Source organism: Vicugna pacos, chromosome 2 (genome assembly GCF_048564905.1).
Source record: "Vicugna pacos chromosome 2, VicPac4, whole genome shotgun sequence".
NCBI lineage: Eukaryota > Metazoa > Chordata > Mammalia > Artiodactyla > Camelidae > Vicugna > Vicugna pacos.
In genome coordinates, this window is record NC_132988.1 from 72,194,875 (window position 1) to 72,220,247 (window position 25,373).

The following is a 25,373-nucleotide window of genomic DNA, read 5'->3' on the forward strand; positions in this document are numbered from 1 at the left end:
ATACACCATCTGCAAGTTCTGGGGCCCCATCCTAGGTGATTCTAATTCAGCATTTTTCACAAATCTGGTATTTGTCCAGGTTTGGGGAACCCTGCTTAGAATATGCTTTAAATCTATGTAGGAGAATGGATTTAAAGAACGTAAGTCACGTAGATAAAACTTCATCTTCGGAGATCTCATTTTTCTAAAGCATGTCCAAACAAATTCTCTTTCTGACAGAGGAGAGCATAAGGGTAACAAAATGGCCCAGAAGTCCAGAAACCACATTTTAATCCATACTTATTTTAAGTGAATTTGGTAAATGTGTTATCACTTTGCCAAGTTCTGCTATGTTTGCTATCTACATTGTGGGGCAGTTCATTCCAAACTTACCTCTCAGATAAAAAGATGAATTTTTGAAATTCTCTTATAGTTAAAATCCTTTTCATTTCAAAATTCAAAGCATGCAGCCAGTATTTGGTGAGACTTTCCTATGAATGGGGCTCAGCAAAACCTCCATCCCTCTGGGTCCTTTCCTAGTGGCTGGGTCAGCAGTCCAGGGCTTTGCAAGGTGCCAGCTGGCCCTTGGTTCTGTGCTCTCACCAAGGAGCAAGTGATTATCACTCTTGGGTTAAAGACACAACATGCTTACAATTTCACCAGAACTCCTGCTTCGCTCAGACACAAGTGATCCCTTTTTGTCATTAAAGACTTGGGAAATCTTACGTTTTGGGATGATCATAGCGCCAGCCTATTAGTCTCCAGTCATAATTTTTGCTGTGATTAAGGGCAAAACAAAAGTGAAACCCTCTAAAGTGGAGGTTTTCAACATGGCTGCACATTAGACTTTTTAAAATAAATAATTCCCAGTTTCCATACCCCAGACATTCTGATTCAATTGATCCAGAATGGGGCCCAGGCATCAATTTTTTTTTTAAAAACAAAAAAATGTTTCTGAGGGGGTGCGTAGAGGGGGAGGGTGTAGCACATGCTTAGTATCCACGAGGTCCTGAGTTCAATCCCCAGTATCTTCATTAAAAGGAAGAAAAAAGTTTTTTAATTGTAGTAAAATGTACATAACCTAAAATTTGACATTTTAACCACTTCTAAAAGTATAGTTTTGGGGATGGGTATAGCTCAGTGGTAGAGCACATGCTTAGCATGCATGAGGTCCTGGGTTCAATCCTCAGTACCTCCATTAAAAAACAAATTACAGTTCAGTGGCATTAAGTATATTCACATTGTTATGCAACCTTACCATCCATCTCCAGAACTTTTTCAGCTTCCCAAATGGAAACTCGTACCCTGAATGTGCTTTTGAATATGGTCTCCAGGTGATTCCTAAGTACATAAAGTTTAAGAAGCACTGGTCTGGGGGGTTTCTGGCAGTAGATCTCCTGTGTTAAACTTAATCATCACTTACTAGGCAGTGGGCGCTGTGTTAAGCATTGTATATCTTATTTAATCTCATTTATGGTTTATCTCATGTAATCCTCCCAGCAACCGTATGAAGTAAGTATTATCACGAACCCCTCTTTACAGATAGGGAAGCATTTAAGCATTTTACCCAAGGTTGCACAGCAGGTTAGGGCTGGAGCTGGGGTCACATCTGTGATTCCAGAGCACATGCTGTCCTCCCTCTGGACTTCCTCTGTGCCCAGAAAGATCCCACCCAGCTGCTCAAATCTGAGGACATGTGTTAAGAAAGAAAGATACCTGGATATGTAGAGGGAAGAAGTTAAAATCTGATCCCATCACAAGTAAATCTTTATTTCTACGGTTTTATACAACTCCTGCATCTAGTAGAGACACTCGGAGAATCTGGAACTCTGCTTTGAGAGTATTATTTTATTTTATTTCTCCAGAAACTTGCCTTTCAACAAAGATTTCCTTTTCTTTCTTAAGCGTTCCAACCGATCCTCTTTCTCTGTTCAGAACCTTCTGGAATAAACAGGAAGTTCACACAGGAAGTGTCTGCGGGGAATTCTGTGCTGAGTAGGATGGTGCAGCCAGGCTCCTGCTCTCCTCTCTCACACCCCGTGGTTTCAGGGCTCACCGTGACTCAGGGGTGGAACTCTGGAAGGTCTGACTGGGAATGTGACTCAGGAACCCTGACTAGGCTCCTTTGTTCACTTCTGAGACTGGGATGTTTACAAAACCAAAAACCTTTTTTAATCAGAAAAGATAAATCCCCTGTAAGGAAGAAAAACACAAAGGAAAATTCCATGGGAAATGCCTGAAATTGACTGATTCTTTTGTCAACAACTGGGAAGTCAGGTGTGGCCAGATGGCCACAGTGATGTGCACAGCTGGATCAGTCCTTGTCCTTCCACAGAGTGAACACCTAGAGGGTACCTCTAGTCATTAAAAGTTGCTTGAAAACTTCATAAATCAAGACGCAGTCTTCTTAATAGATTGCTCAGAACTACTCATTGATCAAAGATCAGTTAAATGAATGGTCTCAACCCTGGCCTCACAGTGTAATTAATCAATTGTGAAACTTGTTCAAACAAAATGCCTATGCCCAGACCCACACCTAGAGATTCTAACTTAACTGGTCTGGGGTGATGCCTAGGCACTGGTATTTTTAATGTGTATCCAGAGGTGAGAAACACTGAATTAGACAAAGCAAGGCTAATGTCCCATCATCATTGTATTCACAGTGCCTCACGTGGGCATCTGGCACTTTGTAATGTTTATGGGACACATTTATGAATCAATGAACCAGTGTTACCACATAAACTACTGTTAGCACTCAGGTAGTTAAGTCTTGGGTTTCAAAATACTTTTGCATGCCTCTCATTTAAGTCTCATGATTCCCTTGGAAAATACTGATATGTGATACCCATTTACAGATGAGGAAACTGAGGCTTAATGATATTAGATGATTTCCCTCCCAAATCCCACAAAACTGATAAATGAAAAGTGTTTATTTTACTCTAGTCTACTTGAAGTTTGATGACAGCTATGGTTCTCACCCAACTCCAGTTGTGCCCTGAGAAAGTTTGATTGTTTGCTTTAGCAAGTATGTCATTTATTCCTCCCACCTTAATGCTGGTATCTAATTTTAAACAATGCTTATAGTAAAACTCATACAAAAAAAGTAAAAGAGAATAGTATAATTACCTCATGTAATCATCACCCAGCTTCAATAATGATCAACTCAGGGCCAGCATGATTCCATCTGCACCCCCACACACTGCCCCTTATTTTGAAACAAATCCCAGGAAATGTTTCAGTATGTTTCTCTAAGGACTTAAAATAACCTCAGTGTCATTATAATACCTAAAAATTAACAGTAATTCCTTAATATCATCAAATACCCAGTCAGTATTCACACATCTCTGATTGTCTTTTTTTTTTTTTAAGTTTCTTTGATTAGGAAATCCAAATAACTTCTGTTTTTTAATTTAATTTGATTTTTGGGTAACAATTATATTTATTTTTTAAATTGAAATGTAGTCAGTTTACAATGTTAGATTCTGGTGTACAGCATAGTGGTTCAGTTATACATATAGATACATATTCCTTTTCATATTCTTTTTCATTGTAGGCTATTACAAGGTATTGGATATAGTTTCTTGTGCTGTACAGTAGGACCTTGTTGTCTATCTATTTTATATATAGTAGTTAGTATCTGCAAATCCCAAACTCTCAATTTATCCCTCTACCCTACTCTTAATCCCTGGTAACCATAAATTTGTTTTTTATGTCTGTGAGTCTGTTTCTGTTTTGGAAATAAGTTCATTTGTGTCTTTTTTTTTTTTTTTTTAGATTCCACATATAAGTGATATTATATGATATTGTTACGGAAACGACAGACCAGTCAAGAAACAAGCACCACTCGGAGGGTTGGAGTACTCAGATGTATTATGCCGGCGGGCTCAGAGGGGCTTCTGCTCCGAAGCTATGAGCACCTTCAAGATGTGCACATGAGGTTTTACAGGGTAAAGTACAAGCTTGGGGTATTTGGCCAATAGGCATGGAACAACTTTAGCAGCATTATCATCACAAAAGTGGAGGCAGGGATGCAGCAAACCAACAGTCCAAAGCCAGATATGTATCTTTGAAAACCCAGCTGGCTAGCAAAAAACATGAACAGCAAACCAACACTAATTAACCTAGATTTACAAGTTAGTCTAGCAGAACTCAGATCAGTATTCCAATACTTAGATTTGTGTGTTATTTGTGTGTTAGCCCAGCCCAGCCCAGCCTCTCCTTCACTTTCCTAGACTTGTGAGTTATCTTGTTAGACCAGCCCAGCTTTTCCTTCACAATATTTTTCTTTCTCTTCTGGCTTACTTCAGTTAGTATGATGATCTCCAGGTCCATCCATATTGCTGCAAATGGCATTATTTCATTCACTTTTATGGCTGAGTAGTATTCCATTGTATACATATACCACAATTTGTTTACCCAGTCATCTGTTGATGGGCATTTAGGTTGCTTCCATGTCTTGGCTATTGAAATAATGCTGCTATGAACATTGGGGTGGATGTATCTTTTTTTTTTTTTTTTAAGTTTCCTCCAGATATATATCCAGGAGAAGGATTGCTGGATCATATGATAAGTCTATTTTTAGTTTTTGCTGAATCTCAATACCGTGTTCCATAATGGCTGCACCAAACTACATTCCCACCAGCAGTGTAGGTGGGTTCCCTTTTCTCCACAGCCTCTCCAGCATTTATCATTTGTGGAGTTTGGAATGATGGCCATGGTGTAAGGCGATACCTCAATGTAGTTTTGATTTGCATTGCTTTGATAATTAGACATATTAAGCACTTTTTCATGTGCCTATTGGCCATTTGTGTCTCTTCATTGGAGAATTGCTTATTTAGGTCTTCTGCCCATTTTTGGACTGGGTTGTTTGTTTGTTTATTAAGTTGTATTGAGCTGTTTATATACCCTGGAAATTAAGCCCTTGTCAGTCTTATCTTTTGCAAATATTTTCTCCCATTTGGTAGGTTGTCATTTTTTGCTTATGGTTTCCTTTGCTGTGCAAAAGCTTATAAGTTTGATTAGGTCCCATTTATTTATTTTTGCTTTTATTTCCATTACATGGCTAGACTGCCCTAGGAGAACATTGCTAAGATTTATGTCAGAGAATGTTTTGCCTATGTTTTCTTCTAGGAGGTTTATAGTGTCTTACGTTTGATCTTACGTTCAAGTCTTTAAGCCGTTTTGAGTTTGCTTTTGTGTGTGGTGTGAGGGAGTGTTCCAACTTCATTGATTTGTATGTAGCTGTTCAGCTTTCCCAACACCACTTGCTGGAGAGACTATCCTTTCTCCATTGCATATTTTTGCCTCCCTTGTCAAAAATTAACTGTAGGTGTGTGAGTGTATTTCTGGGCTCTCTATTCTGATCCATTGAGGGATCAAATAATTTCTATACATTGTAATTGCTTGATATGGCTCTTAAGCCTCTTTTAGTCTGAGGTTTCCTCTTCATCTCTTTTTGTCTCCTTGTATTTATTTGTTGAAGAAACTAGGTCATTTGTCATGTAGAGTCCCTAGTCTGGGTTTTGCTAACTGTAATCTGTTGTCATTTAACACATTCCTCTGAGCTGTGGCACATGTAATTTAGTAGGTAGATCCAGAAGTTTGATCACCCCCAAAACCCCTTCCTTGGTGCTGGAAAAGTTTCCCTTGATGGTAGATATTTTGGGAGCAAAATCAACTGTCAAGGCCGGGCATCCAATACACAAATTCACGGCCCAGGAGTAGGGAGGGACCTGCATGGCTGTGGCCACGGTGTGCCCGGTTGCTGCTGGGAGGCTCCCTCCCCAACTCTGGGTCCAGGGTTAGCCGTGCCTCCCTCAGACGTCCTGGCTGCACCTCCCTGAGTTTGTGCCTCTCCTTTTCTGATTGTTCCGCTTGGCACAGTGTGCAGGGCCAGCAGGGGTTCTGCGGGGACTCTTTCCCGTAAGTCCGCGTTTCCCTGGGACCAGACTCACATCTCTTGCTAGCTGGTAGGTAATGAGGAATCAGCATTTTCTAGCACCTACAGTTATGGCACAGCATTTGCTCAGAGTGACATCTAGTGGCTTTAAAAATGGATAGGGCCCCTTTTTTAAAGGAAGGCCAAACTGTAGTTTGGTTTTTAAATTTGTGTTTTTGAATTACAAAAGTATCTCATGATTGTAAGAAAACCTTACAGGAAACTGAATGATAGAAGCCTTGGCAACTAGGTTTGTTTCCAGGATTTCACTCAGAATTTTCCTGGTGCCCCTGGTGCACCATGTGAGTAGACAATGAAAGTCCCCCGTAAACTCATGCCCCAGGAGTGACCACAGCTAATGGTGGACAGTTCTCTTTAATGGCTGCTTAGTGTTTCATAGAAATGGGAAGGGCACTTTTTTTTTAAAACTCCATCCTTCATTAATGGGCTTTAGGATAGGATCTAATTTTTTGGCTACTACAAACAATGCTGCCAAGAACATCTCTATACATGTGGTTTTTGTACTCTTGAGAATGTTTCTGAAAATAGTCATGTAGAAGAGGAGTTATTGGGTCAAAGAGGATGAGCATTTTTGGTACCAATTTACACCTCTACCAACAATGGATGAGGGTACCTGTTTCCCCATGTGCTCACAACACAAGCATATTATCATTTAAATAAAAATCTGTGCAGCTTGTGTTTTTCTTTCTGTTTATTAAAAGAAAGGACCTTTTTGGTTTGTTTCCATGACTAGGTTGGGTTCTGTGCGGTAGTTTTTTCTGACTGTTAATCTTCCTAGAGATATTTGATGCTGACTTTATAAGCTAGTGGATTCTAACCTAGAAACAAGGAAAAATGTTTGACCTTTATGAATATTCATTAACTCAAATTACATTTGCGGAGTGCCTGTTGTGTGCCTGGCCAGTTGCTTGAGTCACAATGGTGAAGAGGACATAAAACCTGCCTGTGTTATTAGGGAGCCCGTGGGGCTGGCATGTAAGCCAGTCACCATGAGTGAGTGAGTCAGGCTCCAGTAGAAAGAACCCAAGGCAGATTGGTGGCCCAAAGAAGGGGTTGAGGAGGGGATGGGTCGCCGGAAGGCTGCACAGAGGAGAAGGCACTTGAGCTTGATCTTGAAGAATGAGGCTAGGCCAAAGGTGGAGAGGGGTAGGTGGTGTGTGTGCAATTCAGGATCAGGGAACTATGTGAAAGTGTTGCTGGAGAATAGGTTCTTGTCTTGCACAGGAAAGAATTCAAGATCTAGCCATAGTAAAATGAAAGCAAGTTTATTCAGGGAGATACACACTCTGTAGGCAGAGTATGGGCTGTCTCAGAGGGCAAGAGGTGTGGCCCCAGAGCATAGCGTTACATCTTTGAAAGTGAGACTGGCCACGAGGTGTGGGGGTGGTTAGTTTTCAAGGGCTGGGAATTTCATATGCTAATAAGTAGGAGGACTATTTCAACTGTGTTAGGGAAAGGGTGGGGATTTCCAGGAATTGGGCGACCACCCACTTTTTGGCCTTTTATGGCCAGCCTTTGAATTGTCTCGGTGCCTGAGGGTGTGCCGTGAGGCTCAAGGTCCACTGGAAGTCAAATCCTCTCCCATCTTTGGCTGAGTTGGTTCTAACCAGTGTATGTCATATCTTCAATTGCTGTCTTTCTTTTAATGGTTGTGCCCTGCTCCCTTCCCTCTTGTCTCAAAAGGTAGGGTATATCTGGGGGACCACAAGATCCAAGTAGCTAGAGAGAGTTTGGGAAGAAGCTCAGATTTGAGACTGCAGAGGTGGGTACAGATTGGACTGTCTATGAGGCCAATGTTTCTCAAACTCTGGATGCTTTTATTTTAAAAGAAAACATTACCTCAGTGCTGTAATTGGAAAATCAATATCCTTTGCCATAAATATATATCATAAAAACAATTTTAGTAAAAAAGAAAAAACCCAATTGAGTACACTTTAAACAGTTTAAAATTAAAAAAAAATAATAATAACAAATCGAATCTGTTTACCAAAAATGCACTCCTAAAATTATCTTCATCTGGGAGAAAAATAACATGGTTTGTAATCTGTCAGTAATAAAGAGACTCGGCTCTGCTTCCTTTAGTTTCAGACTAAGATGAGGGTTCTGTCAAGAAAATACTGTGTTTCTGTTTTTGGGTTAATTAGCCCCAGATTCTCAACACACCTACAAGGGAAAACTTTCTAACATGTATTTCTCTCTGAAAATGAACCAGGCTGCCTCCAGGAGCAGTGACCCCCTGCCTGGAGCATTCTAGCAGATGCCTGCCTGTGAAGTGGCTTTGAGGTTTACTTAGTGTCTAATGTCTGTGATTGGGAAATATTTCAAAACACTAACCCAGAGATTAAGAAATGTATGCCTTTATTTTAATCATTAAAATACAGATAAAAGGTTTTGAGTTCTACAGAAATAATTTAAAGCAATAATTGTTAGAGATGTATGGAGTCCTAATTACACCTGCACATGAGTTCTATGTCCAGCAGCAGTAGTAATTGGTTTAAAAAAACAAACAACTTCCCCCACAAAATACTTGTATATATCTTGAAGACACGTCAAAAATCCCCAAACAGAAAAGGACTGTTAGTATATTCTTAGAAAACAGTGCTCCTGGGAAGCGTGAGCCCTTCCTGAAACTATCCTTTGTTAATTAACACAGCTAAACTCGAACTCCTCGGATTGTCAGTGCCTTGGGTTATCTATTGCTGGATAACCAATTATCCCAAAAGTTAATGTTTTAAAACAACAATACTTACTTTATTTTTCAATTCTGTGGGTTAACTGGGCTCAGCTGAGTGATTCTTCTGCTCCATGTGTTATCAGGTGCAGTTGCCATTGGCTGGGCTGGAACATTCAGCAAACCTAGCTTTGTTCAGTTATAGGTGTGTTCCTCGTGGTCTTTGTCAGTATGGTATTGAGAGCATGAAAAGTTTATTGATTTGGTTTCAATCTCCCTATTTCTGCTAACCTTTAAGAATTACCATTTATCAAGTTTGGGTATAGTATATCAAAGAAGAATATCCACAATTATCTGAAAAGGCTATTAAAATACATTCTTTTCCAACTTTATGAGGCTGGACTTTTTTATGTACTTTAGCCAACAAACCATCATAGCAGATTAACTGCAGAAGCAGATACGAGAATTCAGCTGTCTTTTATTGAGTCAGAAATTAAAGAGATTTGCAAATATGTAAAACAATGCCACTCTTCACTAATTTTTGTTTGGGGATATATAGTTAATCTTTAAAATATGTCATTATCATTTTGGTTTTGATGACGTGCTGTGGTTAAGTAAGATGTCACCACTGGGGATGCTGGATGATGGAAACATGGGGTCTCTCTGCATTATTTTCAACTTCTTGTGAGCCTATAATTATTGCAAAATAAAAAGTTTAAACATATTTGTTAACTTAATAAGTATAGTTTTTATTTTAAAATGATTAATAAATATCTGAAATATTTCTCAGTTTCAATTTCTAATACCGTAAACATCAATGGAGATAGCCCACATAAGCAAAAGCTCTTGAGATCTTCAGTAATTTTTAACAATGTAAAAGAATCCTGTGATTGAAAACTTTGAGAATCACTGCACTATAAGTAAAGGTGAGAAATAACATGGCTTAGACTAGGGAGGTAGCAATGGAGGAGTAAGAAGGGGTCCAATTCTGGATGTGTTTTGAAGGTAGAGTCAAGCTATGTTGAAGAATCGGATGTAGAAAACAAGAAAAAGAAGTTTGTTTTGTTTTGTGTTTTGCATAAGGAAACTGATAGGATGAAACTGACATGTAATCAGATAGGAAGGCTCACAAGAGGACTAGATTCGGGGTGGGGGGAATAGGAGTTTCCAAGGAGTTTATCTTGGAAATGTTAAGTTTTGAGATGCCCATTAAATATCCAAGTGGAGAAGTATGTGTGTTTAATCTGATTACATCAGGCTTTCTTGTGTCTGTTAACACTAAAATTTGGGGGTATTTGGCAATGTCCTCATCTAAATCTAAAAATGTGAGGTTTCTGAATTGGCCTCTCATATTTACAGTTATCCCAGTGCAAATAGCAGTTAATGTCTTACCAAATAACCCCCCTTCACTATTGCAGGGTAAACCAATTAGATGAGCAGTCCTGGAGCCTGGCTGCACATTAGAATCACCTGGGGCACACTTAAAACGCTCCAATAGCATGGCCTCTTACTCAGAGATTTTGATTTAATTGGTCTGGAATGGGGCCACAGACATCCTGTTTTCAAATATCCCAGATGATTTTAATGAGCAGTTAAGGCTAAATCACTGGATTAGACGCATGATTTTGCTGTTTCTTCCTAGACCAATTTAAAAACTCTTTTAAAATTAAAACTCCCTTGAAGCCAATCCCTGTGGTAATTGATAAAGGAAATTTTCTCAAAGTGTTGAATGTATACATAGAACTTGCCTACTGCAGGACACAGAGCCTAAAGGGTGTATAACAGCAAACAGCGAGGGCCCAGAAGAAATAAGAGCCAAAGCAACCACTTCCCAGAAAACTGGTTAGAGCGAGCAGAAGAATGGCCTGATGTGAATCTGTGGCTGTGCCATCTAGACTCAAGAAAGGAACTCGGCGTTTAGCCATCGACCCACCAAGCTCCAAGACAGCCATCCAATCCTGAATTGACAAGCCAAGGACTTTTGTAGTTTTTGTGTTTCAAGAGTCTGGGCACAGCTTTACAGGAGCCTCAGCTCAGGGTCTCACAAGCCTGCAGTCAAGGTTTGGCCAGGCTGCATTCTCATCTGGAGGCTCCACTACATCTGGAATAATCTGCTTCCAAGCTAATTCAGAATGTCGGCAAAATTTATTTCCTCGTATGACTGGAGGCTTTGGATTTTTGTAGCTATCAGTTGGAAGCCATCTGCAGATCCTACAGGCCACCCAAAGTTCCTTGTCATGTGGGCTCCCTCAATGTGGCTGCATGTTTCCACAAGCCAACAAGGAGAATTTCCTGCTCCAGTGTACTAACGTGGAATTTTATATAGCGTCATATAGTTACAGGACAAACACCCCGTCACCTTTGCCATATTCTGTTGATCAAAAGCAAGTCACAGGTCCTGCCAGCACTTGTGGAGAGGGGAATCAGGCAAAGGCAGGAACACCAGGAGGTGAGATATCACTGGGGTAGAGGTCACCTTAGGGTCTGTTTCCCAAACAAAAAAGGGCATATAATCCAGGGATTGTTTATAATCAAACCAAACAGATAATATTGTCCTGGAAAACTGGAAAGGACACTGGATGGAGCCAGGGATCAGGGGTTCTGGTCTTGGCTGTGTCATTAACTAGGTCACATACCTGGACTTCAATTTCCTGTACAAATAAAATGAGGTAGGGGAGATACCAACCAAAGAAATGCATATAAAATAGCATGGAAGCACTATCATTCACTGTTAGCAAAACTTAGAAATGACTGCACTCTGAGCTCATGAGTTTATGGGGAAACTAGCGTGCTCAGTCCTGAAAAGCAACCTGTCAGATGTTCACATCTGTGGCGATTAGTGTTACACGTCCACTCGGCCGTGGGGTGCCAAGATATTCAGTAAAACGTTATTTCTGGGTGTGTCTGTGAGGGTGTTTGTGGGTGAGATTAGCACTGCAATCAGCAGACTGAGTGAAGCAGATGGCCCTCCCCAGTGTGGGTGGGCCTCACCCAATTCACTGAAGTCCTGAAGAGAATAAAATGCTGAGTAAGGAAAAGACTCCTTATCTTTGCTTGAGTGCCTTTAAGCTGGGACATCTGTCTTCTCTCACCTTCAGACTCTGACTGACCAGAATCAACTGTCAGCTCTCCTGGGTCTCCAAACTGCTGACTGCAGATCGTGGAACTTCTCAGCCTCCGCAACCACGTGAGCCAATTCCTTACAGTAAACCTTTTTATAGACAAATAAGACTCCCTTTGACAAAGTAATCCCAGTCTTGGGGCTCTAGCCTGTGAAAATGTATAAATTCAAATGATTTTTAGGAAACAGGCTATCTGCACAAAGTTGTTAACCACAGTGTTGTTTATAATAATGAAAAACCGGAAACAAGACACATGTTTAACACTAGGAGAATGGCTGCATAGATTATACTGCATCCATTTGAAATTATGCAGCCTTTAAATGCATAATCATGAAGACTATGTAGCAACACAGATGTGAACTTATAAAATAAAAGCAGAACATTAGATTACATAAGCATTATAGTTACAACAAGAAAAAGTAAATAATGAGAAGAATCCATACGTTTGGGTCATGGGGTTACACAAATAATTTTTCATAACTTTCCTTTACTAATAAGACATTACATATCTTTTATTTATTGTTTTTATAATGAAAACAATGAAGGAGTTGAATTAGTAGTTCTTAACTGGGATAGACTTGAGAATTTAAAAATACATCTCAGTACTACCTTGTGAAAATTCTGAGATGGGGCTAGGGCACCTACATATTTAAAATACATACACACACACTCTAACTTCACCCTCCACCCCAAGAATACAGGTGATTCTGATGCATGTTGGTAGGCAAAGCCACAGCATAAAGTTCCACAGTTTCTGGAGAATAAGGGAACTATTCTGGCAACGAGCTCAGCACTGCTCATGAGGCACCTCGGACGATGGAGACCAGGCTGGCCTTAGTGTGCGCCTGGGCTGCTGCAGGCACTGCTGTTGGTGTTTGTGGTTCGTGGGCAGTCTGAGGCATCGCCCTCTGAGCAGGACTGCTCCACAAGGCGGAAGGCCTCCAGGAACTCATTGATGTCAATGTGGCCATCCTTGTTGAAGTCAATGCTCCGGGCAAGGTCGCAGATGCAGTCATCTGTGATGTCAATGTTCATATGAGAGCTGAACAGCTTCCAAGTCTGCCTGAACTCGTCCAGTGAGATGAACCCTTACCAGAGAGAGCAAGTCACTTAGTCTAGTTTTCAGTGCTCATTTCCTCTGACATTCTTGCAAGGACACCTGGTTGCAAACAAAGACACCCAAGGCCTAGTATCCACTTTAAACTCCCAAGAGGATCGTACAAAATCACTAGATCACCAGTGGTTCTCAGCTGGGAGCAAGTTTGCTCTTCTAGGGACGTTTGTAAATGTTTCGAGACATTTTTGATTGTCATGGGGGGGAGGGTGTTATTGGCATCTAGTAGGTAAAGGGCAGGGATGCTACTAAACATCCTAAAATGTACGGGATGGGCCCCCAAACAAAGAATTGCTCAAGCCAAAATGTCAGCAGTGCCACTGCTGAGAAGCCCTGCATTAAATCATCCCAAACATATGCTAATTTATTCTGCTTATAAAAAGCCTTTGGACCTATATGTCTATGGTCAATTGACTTTTCACAAGGGTTCCAAGACCATTCAATGGGGAAAGAATAATATTTTTCAACAGATGGTAGGGGACAACTGAATATCTACATGCTAAAGAATGATGCTACACCCCTACCTTGCACTACAAATAAAAATTAACTCAAAATGGATTAAAGATCCAACTGTAAGAGCCAAAACTGTAAAACAATTAGAATACATAGGTATAAATCTTTGTGACCTTCAGTTACATAACATTTTCTTAGATATGACAACAGAAGCACAAACAACAAAAGAAAAAAAATTGGACTTTTTTTAAAATTAAGAACTTTTATGTATCAGACGACACTACCAAGAAAGTGAAAAGATGACCCATAAAATCTGAGAAAATATTTGCAAATCATATATCTGATAATGGCTTAATATCTAGAATATATCTTAAAAAACAACTCAACAATAAAAAGACAACCCAATTAAAAGATGGATAAAGAATTTGAATAGACATTTCTCCAGGGAAGATACGCAAATTTCAATAAGCACAAGAAAAGATGCTCAACATCATTAGTTTCTAAGGAAATGCAAAGCAAAACTATTAAAAGATATTTCACACCCAGTAGAATGGCTATAAAAGTTTTTTTAATGCAAAATAACAAATGTTGGTGAGGATGTGGAGAAGTTGGAACCCTCATACATTGTTAGTAGGAATGTAAAATGATATAGCCACTGTGGAAGACAGTTTGGCAGCCCCCCTAAAAGTTAAACTTAATTTTACCATGTGGTCTAGCAGTTGCACTCCTGGGAATACATCCAAGAGAACTGAAAACATGTTTACACACAAAGTTGTATATGAATGTTCATAGTGACATTATTCATTATAGCCAAAAAGTGGAAATAATCCAAATGTCTATCAACTGATGAATGGATAAACAAAATGTGATATATCCATATAATGGAATATTATCCAGCTATAAAAAGAAATTTTGAAAACTGACACATGCTGTAACATGGATGAACCTTGAAAACATGCTAAATGAAAGAATCTGGATCCCAAAAGCCATGTATCAAACTATTTGTATGAAATGTCCAGAATAGGCAAATTCGTAGAGACAGAAAGCAAATTAATGGTTGCCAGGGATTGACGGAGAAGGAAATGAGAAGGGGGAGTGACTGCTAATGGGTATGGGTTTCTTTTTAGGGTGATGAAAATGTTCTAAAATTAGATGGCGATAACAGTTACACAGGCTTGTGAATATACTAAAAAAGCACAGAGTCACACATTTTAAATGGGTAAATTATATGGTATGTGAATTATATCTCAAAAAAAGTAATAATATTTGAAAAGGCCTCTGGACCACTAAAGAAATATGGTGAGGGTATACAGGACTTCCTTGTACATTTTTTTGGTAACTCTTTGTGAATCTATAATTATTTAAATATTAAAAAAAATTTATTGAAGTATAGTTGGTTTACAATGTTGTGTTGGTTTCTTGTGTACAGCATACTGTATAGTTCATTATATATATATACATATATATTTTCTTTCATATTCTTTTTCATTATACATTATTGCAAGATATTGAATATGGTTCCCTGTGCTATACAGTAGGATCTTGTTGTTTATCTATTTTATATATAGTACCTAGTATCAGCAAATTCCAAACTCCTAATTTATCCCTCCCCCTCCTTTCCCCTTTGGTAACCACAAGTTTGTTTTCTATGTCTATGAGTCTGTTTTATAAATAAGTTCATTTGTGTCATTTTTTTTTGGATTCCACAAATAAGTGATATCATGTATTTGTCTTTCTCTGACTTACTTTACTTAGGTCCATCCATGTTACTGCAAATGGCATTATTTAATTATTTTTTATGGCTGAGTAGTATTCCATTATATATATATATATCTCACATCTTCTTATATATATATATATATCTCACATATATATATATATATATGTGAGATATATATATATATCTCACATCTTCTTCATCCAGTAATTCATCAGTGGACATTTCCATGTCTTGGCTATTGTAAATAGTGCTGCTATGAGCATTGGGGTATATGTATCTTTTTGAATTAGAGTTCCCTCTGTATGTATGCCCAGGACTGGGATTACTGGATCATACAATAACTGTATTTTTCAGTTTAAAAAAAATCTCCATACTGTTTTCCATAGTGGCTGCACCAATTTATATTCCCACCAACAGTGTAGGAGGGTCCCTTTTTTTCCACATCCTCTCCAGCATTTATTATTTGAGGACTTTTAATGATGGCCATTCTGGTGTGAAGTGATATTTTGATTTACATTTCTCTGATAATTAGCAATCTTTTCTCTGATAACTGAGCATCTTTACATGTGCCTATAAAATTTTTTAAAATAATACTTTGGGAATGAGAATTGCAAAAGCCTTCCTGTTCTGGACACTCTTCATTACTTTGTGGCTATCTTTGATAGAACTGTAATGGATAGCACATCTAATAGTTCTTCCTGTAAGAAGTTTATCTTCCTCATTCAGTTGGTCTTCAGTCTTCTCTGCCAACCCCTTTCTATACAAAAAATTCATGTTGCTCAAGTACTTTTCTAGTTTCTGCCATTTATGAGCATTGCCAATAATTTTGCTTGAGTAGAGAGCAAAATAATAAGGGAGGAGACCAAAGGGTGGGAAGTAAAATACTTGCTATGTGTCAGAAGTGACAGGATAAGGAGTGCCTTTACCTGAATGATCACTGTCTATGATCCTAAAAATGGTCTCCAGGTTGGATCGGTTTCGATACAGTGTTTCCAGCAAACTTGACTGTATGTTCTGCAAGAAAAAATTCTTATTCCTTCTTTTATGTTTAGGCTTCTCAATACATAATTAACATAAAATCAACCCTGACAATAAGACTCTTGAAAGAACCTGAAGATGTTTTATGATCCCTCACCCCAACTCCCTCCAGCCTACTAAATAATCTAGCAGTTTAAGAAGCACCTAGCCCATGATGAAATGTTCTAAAATTGACCATGGTGATGGTTACACGTATCTGCAAATATACTAAAAACCATCAAACTCTACACTTTAAATGGATGAGTTGCATGATATATATGAATTATATTGCAATAAAGCAGTTTTTTTTTTAAAGCACATAACCCAAGTTCTCACATACATTACACATAAGTATTTTTGAACAAATACCTTTTTGAATGGGGGAAGCAGCACTGCATCAAAGAAGTCAGACAGACCTGGGTTTGAATCCTAGGTTCTATAATTTAGAAACTCTATTATCCTAGGCAGGTTACTTAACCACTGTGAGCAGTGTTCTCACAGGTATACTGGTGCTGATTACAACCCACCTCTTTGGGTGGTTTTGTGGGTCAACAGAGGCAACATATGTAAATCACTTAACACAAAATTTGATACGTAGAAATTCAACAAACAGTTGTTCCCTTTTCTCATTCATCTCCCCTTTGGGATTCTCAATATTTGGCTGTTTCTGATTCAAAGTTCTCATAAGGGGCTTGAAGGCCCATAATATGCTCTCGACCACCATTTTCATACCATTACCTCGTGGCTCAATTTTTCTTTGGCCAAGTTCTCCAGCCAGGACTTGTATTCCAGCATGTTATCCGTTGAGCTGTTCACCAGCTGCGGCCGCAGCATCCGCCATGGCAGTCCCAGATGCAACACAGACTCCACAGCTGCTGCCCAGTCACTCAAGGTGACTAAACCTGCAGGAAAGAGCTCACTTGTTGACTTGTCATGTATAAATTTGGTTTCGTGCCCAAGAATGCATTCCTTTTTATCCTGACATTCTTCTTACTATCTGTAGGTAACAGAAATAATGGGCACTGTCATTATTTTTGTTGCTCATGGTAGGGTTGTTTGGAAAGTTGGATTGTCAGACAAAATACAGGATGCCCAGTAGGTCTGAATTTCAGACAGACCACAAAAGTATAAGTGTGTCCCAAATATTGCATGGGACATACTTACATTTAGAAACTATTTGTTGCCTATCTATAATGCAAATTTAATTAGGCATCCTGTTTTCATTTGCTAAATCTGGTAATACTATTGGAAGTCACAGAAGACTCTTGTAAACAATATCATAAAACATTATATAATATAGCTCTATATTGATACAGAGATACATAGCATTGGTTGTTTATGTGTATGAAAAGATATTGCTATGACTTTATGACTGTTCCTGCTATTTTTCAATAGGGCTACATTGTAGTCAATGTCCATTAGACATTCCATTGAGTTGAGAAAAGACAAAATTTTCAGCTTGGATAATAGAATGCAGAACAGATAAGTACACATGTAACAACAAGAAACCAAATCATTGATCTTTTGTTAGTCTTGGATCCACTCTTGTAACTTGTCCCCCCATTGCTTTTTGCTTAGTTCTGGCCTTGTCACCTTTCCCTTGACTCCATTTTTTTCACTATCTTCATTTATATTTAGCCAAGTTCACATTCTGTTAAAAGCTTAGAATTTAAAAATTTAGAAATGATAACTAGGACGTTAAGTTGAATAAAATGGAGGAAGTAGTCAAAGAAGTCTTCTGGTCATTTGGTCCTTAAATATTTATTTGCTAAGAAATGCAAGACAGAGATTTTTTGGCCAGCTTCCTTCCTCTATGAATATTTTACTTGATTAGTCTTACCAGTTTTATCTTTGTCATGCTTCTTAAATTCAACAAGAAGATCTGAGGAATGGGCAAATAACTTCTCCCGCAGGGCTCTCAGAGCTGACGCCTCCACTCTGCTAATCCTGGGACAGGAGACAAAAAGGAGCATTTAAAAAAATTAGTGTAAAAGAAAGTCATGGGTTTTCACCAGGTTTTGCCTATCTCTTTCTTAATATCTCAGCTTCCCAAGAGCTCTCGGGTTTTGAGGGAGGAACTCCATCTCTTACGTCTCCCCAGTGCTCGCCTGAATTTTCCTGTTGTGCACAAAGAGGGCCGGTCTGGGGGATGCTGCTGTCCTTCCCAGGGCAGGATAGTGGTTAGAGCAGAAGTTCTAGAGAAACACCACTTTTGTGGTAGTTACCTAATTACGCTGTACTTCATTTTCTCTGTCTGCAAAATAGGGATAAACATGGTACCTCACCCACAGGATTATTGTGAAGATTAAATAAGTAAATTCATATAAAGTACTCAGAAGAACACCTGGGACATAAGAAAGCACTCGACAAGTGGTATTAGCAAAATCAAATGCTTTTCTTGTAATTTATTATTTTGTTAAAAAGTCACAGGCAGGATTTATGAATAACAAAATAACACTAATTTAGTTTTCTTATTCTTACTGGATCAACCGAGTAATGAGGGGCACAGTACTTGGCTCCAAATAAGTGTTCAGTAAATATCTGTAGTTGAATGAACAAGAAGATAAAAAGAGGTAAAAGGGAAATATATACTTTGTCCGTTCTCATAGAGGAAGCAGCCTTCTATAAATGATGACCAGATAACCTATCTTTTCCAGTGCTAAAAATTTTAAAAAAACAACCCAACCAACAAAAACACCCCAATTCAGTCATGTTTGATGAAAGTTTTCCTTGAAGTTTAAGGTACTTAGCATAATATTCTCCATAGACATCCCCCGCACCCCCCTGAAAAGTGTGAGCTGCACAAAGCTCATCTCAAATTTTATGGGTATGGGAATGTTTCTGATTTTTCTGGAGAGTTTGTTGTTTTATCAGAGGCTAAAAGAAGTATGGGATCACCCCCCACCCCAAGAAAAAAGGTTAAGTCCCACTGGTTTGGCAAAGCATTTAAACCATTTCTGGTAAATTGTAGTCACTGATGTTTATCATGCAGGGATGTAGTACAGCAGTGCCCTTGGAAGCCGTCTGGATGCACAGGGCTCTCTGTGCCTACGTCAGGCAGCACATATTGAGCACTTACTGGAATTACAGAGCTCTGCATGGATCATCTGACTAATCCTCCAACACTACCGAGGTAGGTATGACTACTGTGCCTAGTACAGGGTAACTAACTAGCCCAAGGTCACATAGCTAATAAGGGGTGAGGCCAGGAATCAATCTTGACAGGTAGACTCCAGGCTGGCTACACTGTTATCCTGAGATGTGGATTTAAACCATAAGTAAATGGATTCTGAATGAGGGTTCCTCTAGGAAAAACATGTGATCTTGAGTTTGTGGCCATTGAGACCTCAGTTGTTGTTGGTCAGAGACATTTCCCCGTTTGTTTCTAAGTTCTCTGTTGTGGTCCAGATAGTTGAAGCTGTTGGACAAGTGACTTCTGGGTAAATCGGAAGATGTTGTAGTTGCTTTAAGTGAATTTCAAAAAACTGAGTGCTCTTTAATTATGTTATTTAAACATGTTATTTATAGGATTCCCTAGAGTAACTCCTTTTGTAGTGACAATACCTAAGTCACATGGAATAATGGCATTCCAGGTGCCTGGGGCCCACTCCTGAAGATTCTAACTCTAATCTGCTGGGATGAGGCTCAGATGGCTGATTTTTTTATAAAGCGCCAGAGATGATTCTGCTGCATAGTAGGTTTGACTATCATTTGATGAGTTTAAATTTTCACATAATACTTCTTTTTGAGTGATGTTAGCCTTGATTGTGTATTAACTTGAGTGTTTAATAACTTGAGTGATTTAAAATAATGCACTCTTATAGCACTCATACAAGACAGATGCTAAATACTTTTCCACTAGATTTATGCTAACTTTGTTTTGATTTCTAATTGCGTTTGATAATTAAAGGAGTTTGTTCAGCAGCACAACTGTATCTTTTAGCAGTTTATATACTCTGGGGCCACCTTCTCAGTGGGAGGCAGTACTGCAAAGTTGCTAAGTATATGAGTTCTGAAATAAGACTGCCTGGGTCAAGGCTTACATTCACAGCTTATTAGCTGTGTGACCAGTGGCCAGTGGATTTAACCTTTGCTCCTTAATGATCTCATCTGTAAAACTTATTTAGTAACACTGGGTATTTCATAAATTCAAGTGAAACAATCTATAAATTCTTTATAGTAACACTTTGTGTGTGGTAAACTCTCAAGGAAAGTTAGAGCTCACAATCATCTCAACAGAAGCCATTTAGTAATAGTATATGCTTCCTTCCCAGAAAGAAAGGAGCATTGTTAACAAATATATGCACTGAAATCCATCTGCCAAGTCCCCAGATAGTGAAAAAAGCCTTGTCTGTCTGATGAGAGAAAACAGAAGAGTGACCCTGAAAAGACTCAGTAGCCTGTTATGTGGACTTTACCCAAGACATACCCACTGCTAATAATTTCTGTCACTTCCATTGAGGATGGGTGGGTAGAGATTTGAGAGCGTACGGAGAAGAAAGAGGAGCCCCTGTTATAATGTCTATTCTAGATCCTACTGCTGACATGGCTAAGTTTTGAATTCTGACTTAGAATCTGGATAAATGTAATGACATTTGAGCTTCAAATCTTCCATCAACACTACAATTCTGTTTCTTTTCCTGAAAATCATTCATTGAAAAGTCTTGCCTCTGCCTCATGGTGAGCTTGTGAGTCGCCTTGTTAGCTTGAAACTGCACGATGTGTGGGGTCAAAGCTGGCCCCAGTTTGACATAGGCTCCTCTGTTACTGCCAACTTCATAGTAGTTGGAGGCAGAAAAGATGGTTAACACCTAAATCAAAACAGAAGAGAGACAGGCATTCAGGTTCAGTGAAGAACTCTCCATCCTCAATCCAGTAGGGCCCAACCCAGTTTTGGGGGTGGCTGTTCCTTCTTGACCTCATCTATGTTTGTTTGTTTATTTAGTCATTAATGCTAGTAGGGCAGGAATTGTGACTCAAGTAGTAAAACCTTGAATTATGATAGGACATCCACAACACGTTTTCTTCACATCTTTATCGCCAGGAAAAATAGCAGGGGATCATAGAAAACTCTTCATTTGGTTCAACTCAGAAGCAAGCTGCGCCTGATACACTGGGATGGTCATTACAACTAGCAGGCAGATCAATTATTAAAGCTGGGGTGAAGCCTCCAGGCAGAGTTCCTACGGAGTGTTGTGCCTCCTCAGATGCTCCATGATAAAGTTTCCATAGTCCATACAGTTGGGAAAAGCTGGACACTGTGTCTCTTCTTGGAGATTTACAGTGAATACAGGAAATTAAAGGTTCTCAGAAGCCCTTCAGTAAAGAAACTTACACAACTGTTTAACATTCCTGTTAAACATTTCTTGCACTGGTTGATCTCAAGCTTTTTTCCCTGCGTGGAGACCTGTAATTCTCCTGTAGAGTTAGTATTCTTGGGAATACTTTCATCCTAGAGGCATTAGACTAAACAAACAGTGTAGGGTTTGGAGATGCCCAAAGACTTAGTCAGGATGTTAACTGGGCTCCTGAGAAGACAAGTGATCTGAGTCCCTGCCTGGGGCAGAGTGCGGAGATCCTATGATCCTGCAGTGTAGTTTGAGACACGTGACAGTGAGCAATGTGACAAAGAATAGACATGTGGCTGGGAAAACACAGGGCTGTGTTTCCATCCATGAAGCGAGACCCTATCTGCCCCTTACTTTCCTCTCAGGGTATTGGTAAACGGTGGCCTCAATCAAATTTTAAGTTTTAAAGAGGCTACCAAAGTCAAGGATAAATGACTGGAAAGGGTCTAGTTGCTTTGAGCAAGTGGGTTAGGAAACACAAGGCACAGCTGATCGTGAGGAGCCGAGAGCCTTAGCTCATCCGTCCACACCTGGGAGGGGCCGTTGGGACCGCACTTGTGCTGCGGCCGGCATCCACCCACCTTGCGGTTGTGGCAGAATTCGTAGCCTTCGGGTTTGCACTCGTGTGAGCGGATCAAGAATTGCAGACTGTATTTCTGTAGCAGCCGTTCTGTCACGTTAGGCCCAAAATAACAGCCTCCCCCTCGGACAGTGTTGGCTTTGCAGCCCTCCTGAGCCATGGGGTCACTCCACAGTATATCCACCACCTGCAGAGACCAAGACAGGGTTCCTTCCTAGAAACTAGACAGACAGTCAGAGTGACTCTTATGGAAAGAGGAAAAAGAGGAGAAGAGGAAACTATTTGAATAAAAATAAGTGAATAACTTTCCATGCCATCAATATTTGGCATACATTTATATTTTGGAACCCTGAGGTTCTAGGCTCTTTTATTACTCACAAAGTGAGTGTCTGTGCACATTGTTTGACAAATATGTGCCACTGCCTTGAAAATAAATCATTTGTGAAAGCTCAACACGTAAAACAGACAAAAAGGGAGCAGCTCTGGTAGAAGCTTTGATCACAGCCAGTAACCTTCCATCAGCCTGTGCTCCAGGCTCCTGGACATTTGCCCCAAAGAGAAGGCAGAAGTCCCGGGGCTGGCAAAACAGTCTCTCATGTAGCATCACAAGGTCCCAGATGTGGTCCTGGGAAAGTGCATCTGAGTATTTTATTTCTTAAAATAATTTCCAAAAATTTTAAAGAATTTGCAGAAGAGCTGAGCCATTTTCCTAGCAAAGCAGATTCTACCCTATTGTTACAACACTGACAGCCAGTCTTGTTCAACACACATAAAATAATTGGATGTATTTGTTTAAGAAAACAACTACATTTGATTTATAAATACCAGCACATTATTATTGAGTCATAGTTTGCAAAAGGAGAGACTTGCAGTGTAAAATTTCAATTCTCAGTTGATGTTGAAGTCCAGATGGATAACTCAGGGAGCATGTAACCTAACTCACCATCTCTCTTGGCGGAGGTTTCTACCCTCAGTCAGCTGTGACTCGTCCTTCCTCACCACCCTCCCCATCCAATCAGTGAGTTCTGCTAATTTTAGCTCTTAAATAATTCTGAACTCTCTTCTCTTTATTGAATGAAGCTTTAGTTGCCATTTTTATAGGTCAAAAGTGGTTGAACACCACCACCAAGTTCATGTAGTTTTGTTAACACTACTACACAAGATCACCGGCATCATCTCCCATCTGGACCACAGCAGTCTCCCTGCCAGTCTTGCCCCAGTGAAATGTGCCCTCCATTTGGCCGCCAGAGTCATCGATTTGGGCCAGTACTGTGCGTGCCTACTCAATATCCATTCTTCTTTCTCTTCCTTGCTAAGAGAACATTTACTGGGGTATTTGGCATGGCAGTGTGCCTTCCTAAGTACTTGCTTTCCCACTCTCCCTTGCAGCTAGGGGGTGCCATGTGATGTAGCTCCGAAGATTTTGGGAAAGCCTTTAGTTGCCTGAAAACAGAATAGAAGCTGCTGAAGCCCTTTTGACCTTGAGCCACAGTGGCCATCTTTCTGACATATATATGTCAAATATATATTATGTATATTAGCAGAAATATATATATATATTAGCATCCAATAAATGGTGGCTTACCTTCTTACCCAATAATGCTAGCTCACTAAACCAAGTCTACTCAGGCAATAGAGCCCACCTGCTACATCTTCCCATCCTTTATAAAACTCTAAAGTCTATGAGTCATTAGGCAAAGAACAGTTTCCTTCTGGGGTGTTCTAACCTGAGGGAAAGAGAGAAAGAGGGGCGGGGAAGAAAACACTGAATTTACATGGAAGGAGGAAATTGTTCGCTGTTGGAAAGCTTTGGTCCCTCCCGACGGCGGCCGAATTGCCGGGAGCAGCGCCTGGCCACACGCACCTGCCTCCACTCCTCCTGCGTGGGCTCCAGCCGCTCCTCCGCTTCCGATGCCGAGGGCACGGGCTCCTCCTTCTCCTCGATCGCTGGGAAGCCCGCTTGCCGCCGGCACCTCTCCAGCTCCAGGTCCACGGAGCGCCGCACCTGCCGGGAGAGCTCCTTGGGGTCCGGGGCGATGCTGCAGGGGACGCTGGAGGAGCGCCCAGCTCTGGCGGCCTTGTGGGCGCTGGGGTGCAGAGGCGAGGAGGGGAGAGAGCGACTTTGGGGGAGAAACCACGGGGAGGGTCTCCCGGCAGAGCTCATCTGGTTGTTTTTTCCCTTCTCCTCCGCCTGTTTCTTATTCTCCTTTCTCGTTTTGCATCTCAAGGTGGAAACAATCTGAAAATGTCCAGAAGAGATACAGATGTTGGAATGAAACCGTTGCTCCTTTCTGAGCAGCATTTTGGCATCAAGTCAGCGCTCCTCACTCTGGGCTCCGTGGTTTGTCCCGGCCCATGGCAAGGGCAGCACAGAACTGGGAGTAAGCCTTTGGAAGCTTTTGTAGCAATTTGATATTGCCGACATTCAAGCGCAAGGTCAGTGGGCTTCTATTTTTCGTTTGTATTTCATTTTTCTAGTAGCTCACTTTTACTGTATTTTACAAAAGCATTGATCTGTGACAAATTAGAAATTTATGAAACCTGATCTTCTACCACAGATAATTGGAGAAATGCTAACCTAGGTCATTGTTTCTAGGAACCTAGTGATTTTTAGATAAGGGTGAGAAGGGGCACCTGTCTCATCAAGGAGAGCCTGTATTGACTTTCCTGTTGTTCCACAGGTACGAAAGCAACGCAAAGAAATGCAGCTTGTGGTTGAGAAATGTTGGGATGGGAAAAATGTGCTGCTTGCTGGGGGAGAGGCAGCACTTAATGGCAGTTTACAGGAGGTGCTATCTTACCTGCGGAGGAAGCCTGGCCCTAACTTGGAAGATACTCTTCTTGCCAAAGGGACTGAATGTGGTCCCTCTCTCTGACTCAGAATCATGGTAGTGGGACTAGACTGAGAATGGAGACACAAATGGAAAGAATTTTGACAGCAGGAGAGGGTCAGGTCTCAGAGCAGAGCTGTGGCATCCAGCAAAAGGAGAGAGCAGCCGTCCCAGCGTGCCTGAGGGCCACAGGATCCACAGGGATATCAAGATAAAGGTCTGGTTCACAAAGGGACCTCTGTGCAAGTACGTAATCAAGGAGCGAGAACTTTCTGCAAATAGATCCAAGGACAGTGGTACGAGAAAGCCATGTCCCAGTGTGGACTGCCTGCGGGCAGGAACAAAGACGGATGCTCAGAGTGGCTCAGCAGTGCCTGACTGATGTTTGAAGAGGGTTCCAGATGGAAGAGAACAGAACAGAGGTTATTCTCTGACGTTGGACAAGTACTAATTACTTCCTAGGCAGTTCAGCTCTGCGCACAGAGTGTGAAAGTCCTCAAGATGTGAACAGACTCAACCACCTCCTTCTCTCCTCGTTGCTTAATCACAGCAGGGGCCAGTCCATCGGTCTCGCCCCAC

At 40.4% G+C, this 25,373-nt stretch overlaps 1 protein-coding gene and 1 long non-coding RNA gene across 2 annotated transcripts in view; one reads left to right on the forward strand and one right to left on the reverse strand.

Annotated features, from left to right (window-relative positions):
• Window positions 1-3,753: 3,753 nt before the first annotated feature.
• Window positions 3,754-25,313, forward strand: LOC140686793 (uncharacterized). Its single transcript, XR_012060716.1, has 5 exons — window positions 3,754-3,926; window positions 11,708-11,796; window positions 19,028-19,168; window positions 24,192-24,399; window positions 24,645-25,313. It is a non-coding gene; the product is annotated as an uncharacterized lncRNA (long non-coding RNA).
• LOC102532646 (serine/threonine-protein phosphatase with EF-hands 2) overlaps window positions 12,334-25,373 on the reverse strand; it is a 61,294-nt gene continuing 48,254 nt past the window's right edge. The window contains exons 15-21 of the mRNA XM_072941638.1: window positions 23,828-24,202; window positions 21,965-22,150; window positions 20,704-20,846; window positions 17,876-17,982; window positions 16,774-16,937; window positions 15,945-16,032; window positions 12,334-12,819 (exon numbers count right to left, since the gene is read on the reverse strand). Of these exons, the coding sequence (XP_072797739.1) occupies window positions 12,566-12,819; window positions 15,945-16,032; window positions 16,774-16,937; window positions 17,876-17,982; window positions 20,704-20,846; window positions 21,965-22,150; window positions 23,828-24,202 (1,317 nt within the window). The 3' untranslated portion in view covers window positions 12,334-12,565. The remainder of the gene's footprint in view (window positions 12,820-15,944; window positions 16,033-16,773; window positions 16,938-17,875; window positions 17,983-20,703; window positions 20,847-21,964; window positions 22,151-23,827; window positions 24,203-25,373) is intronic.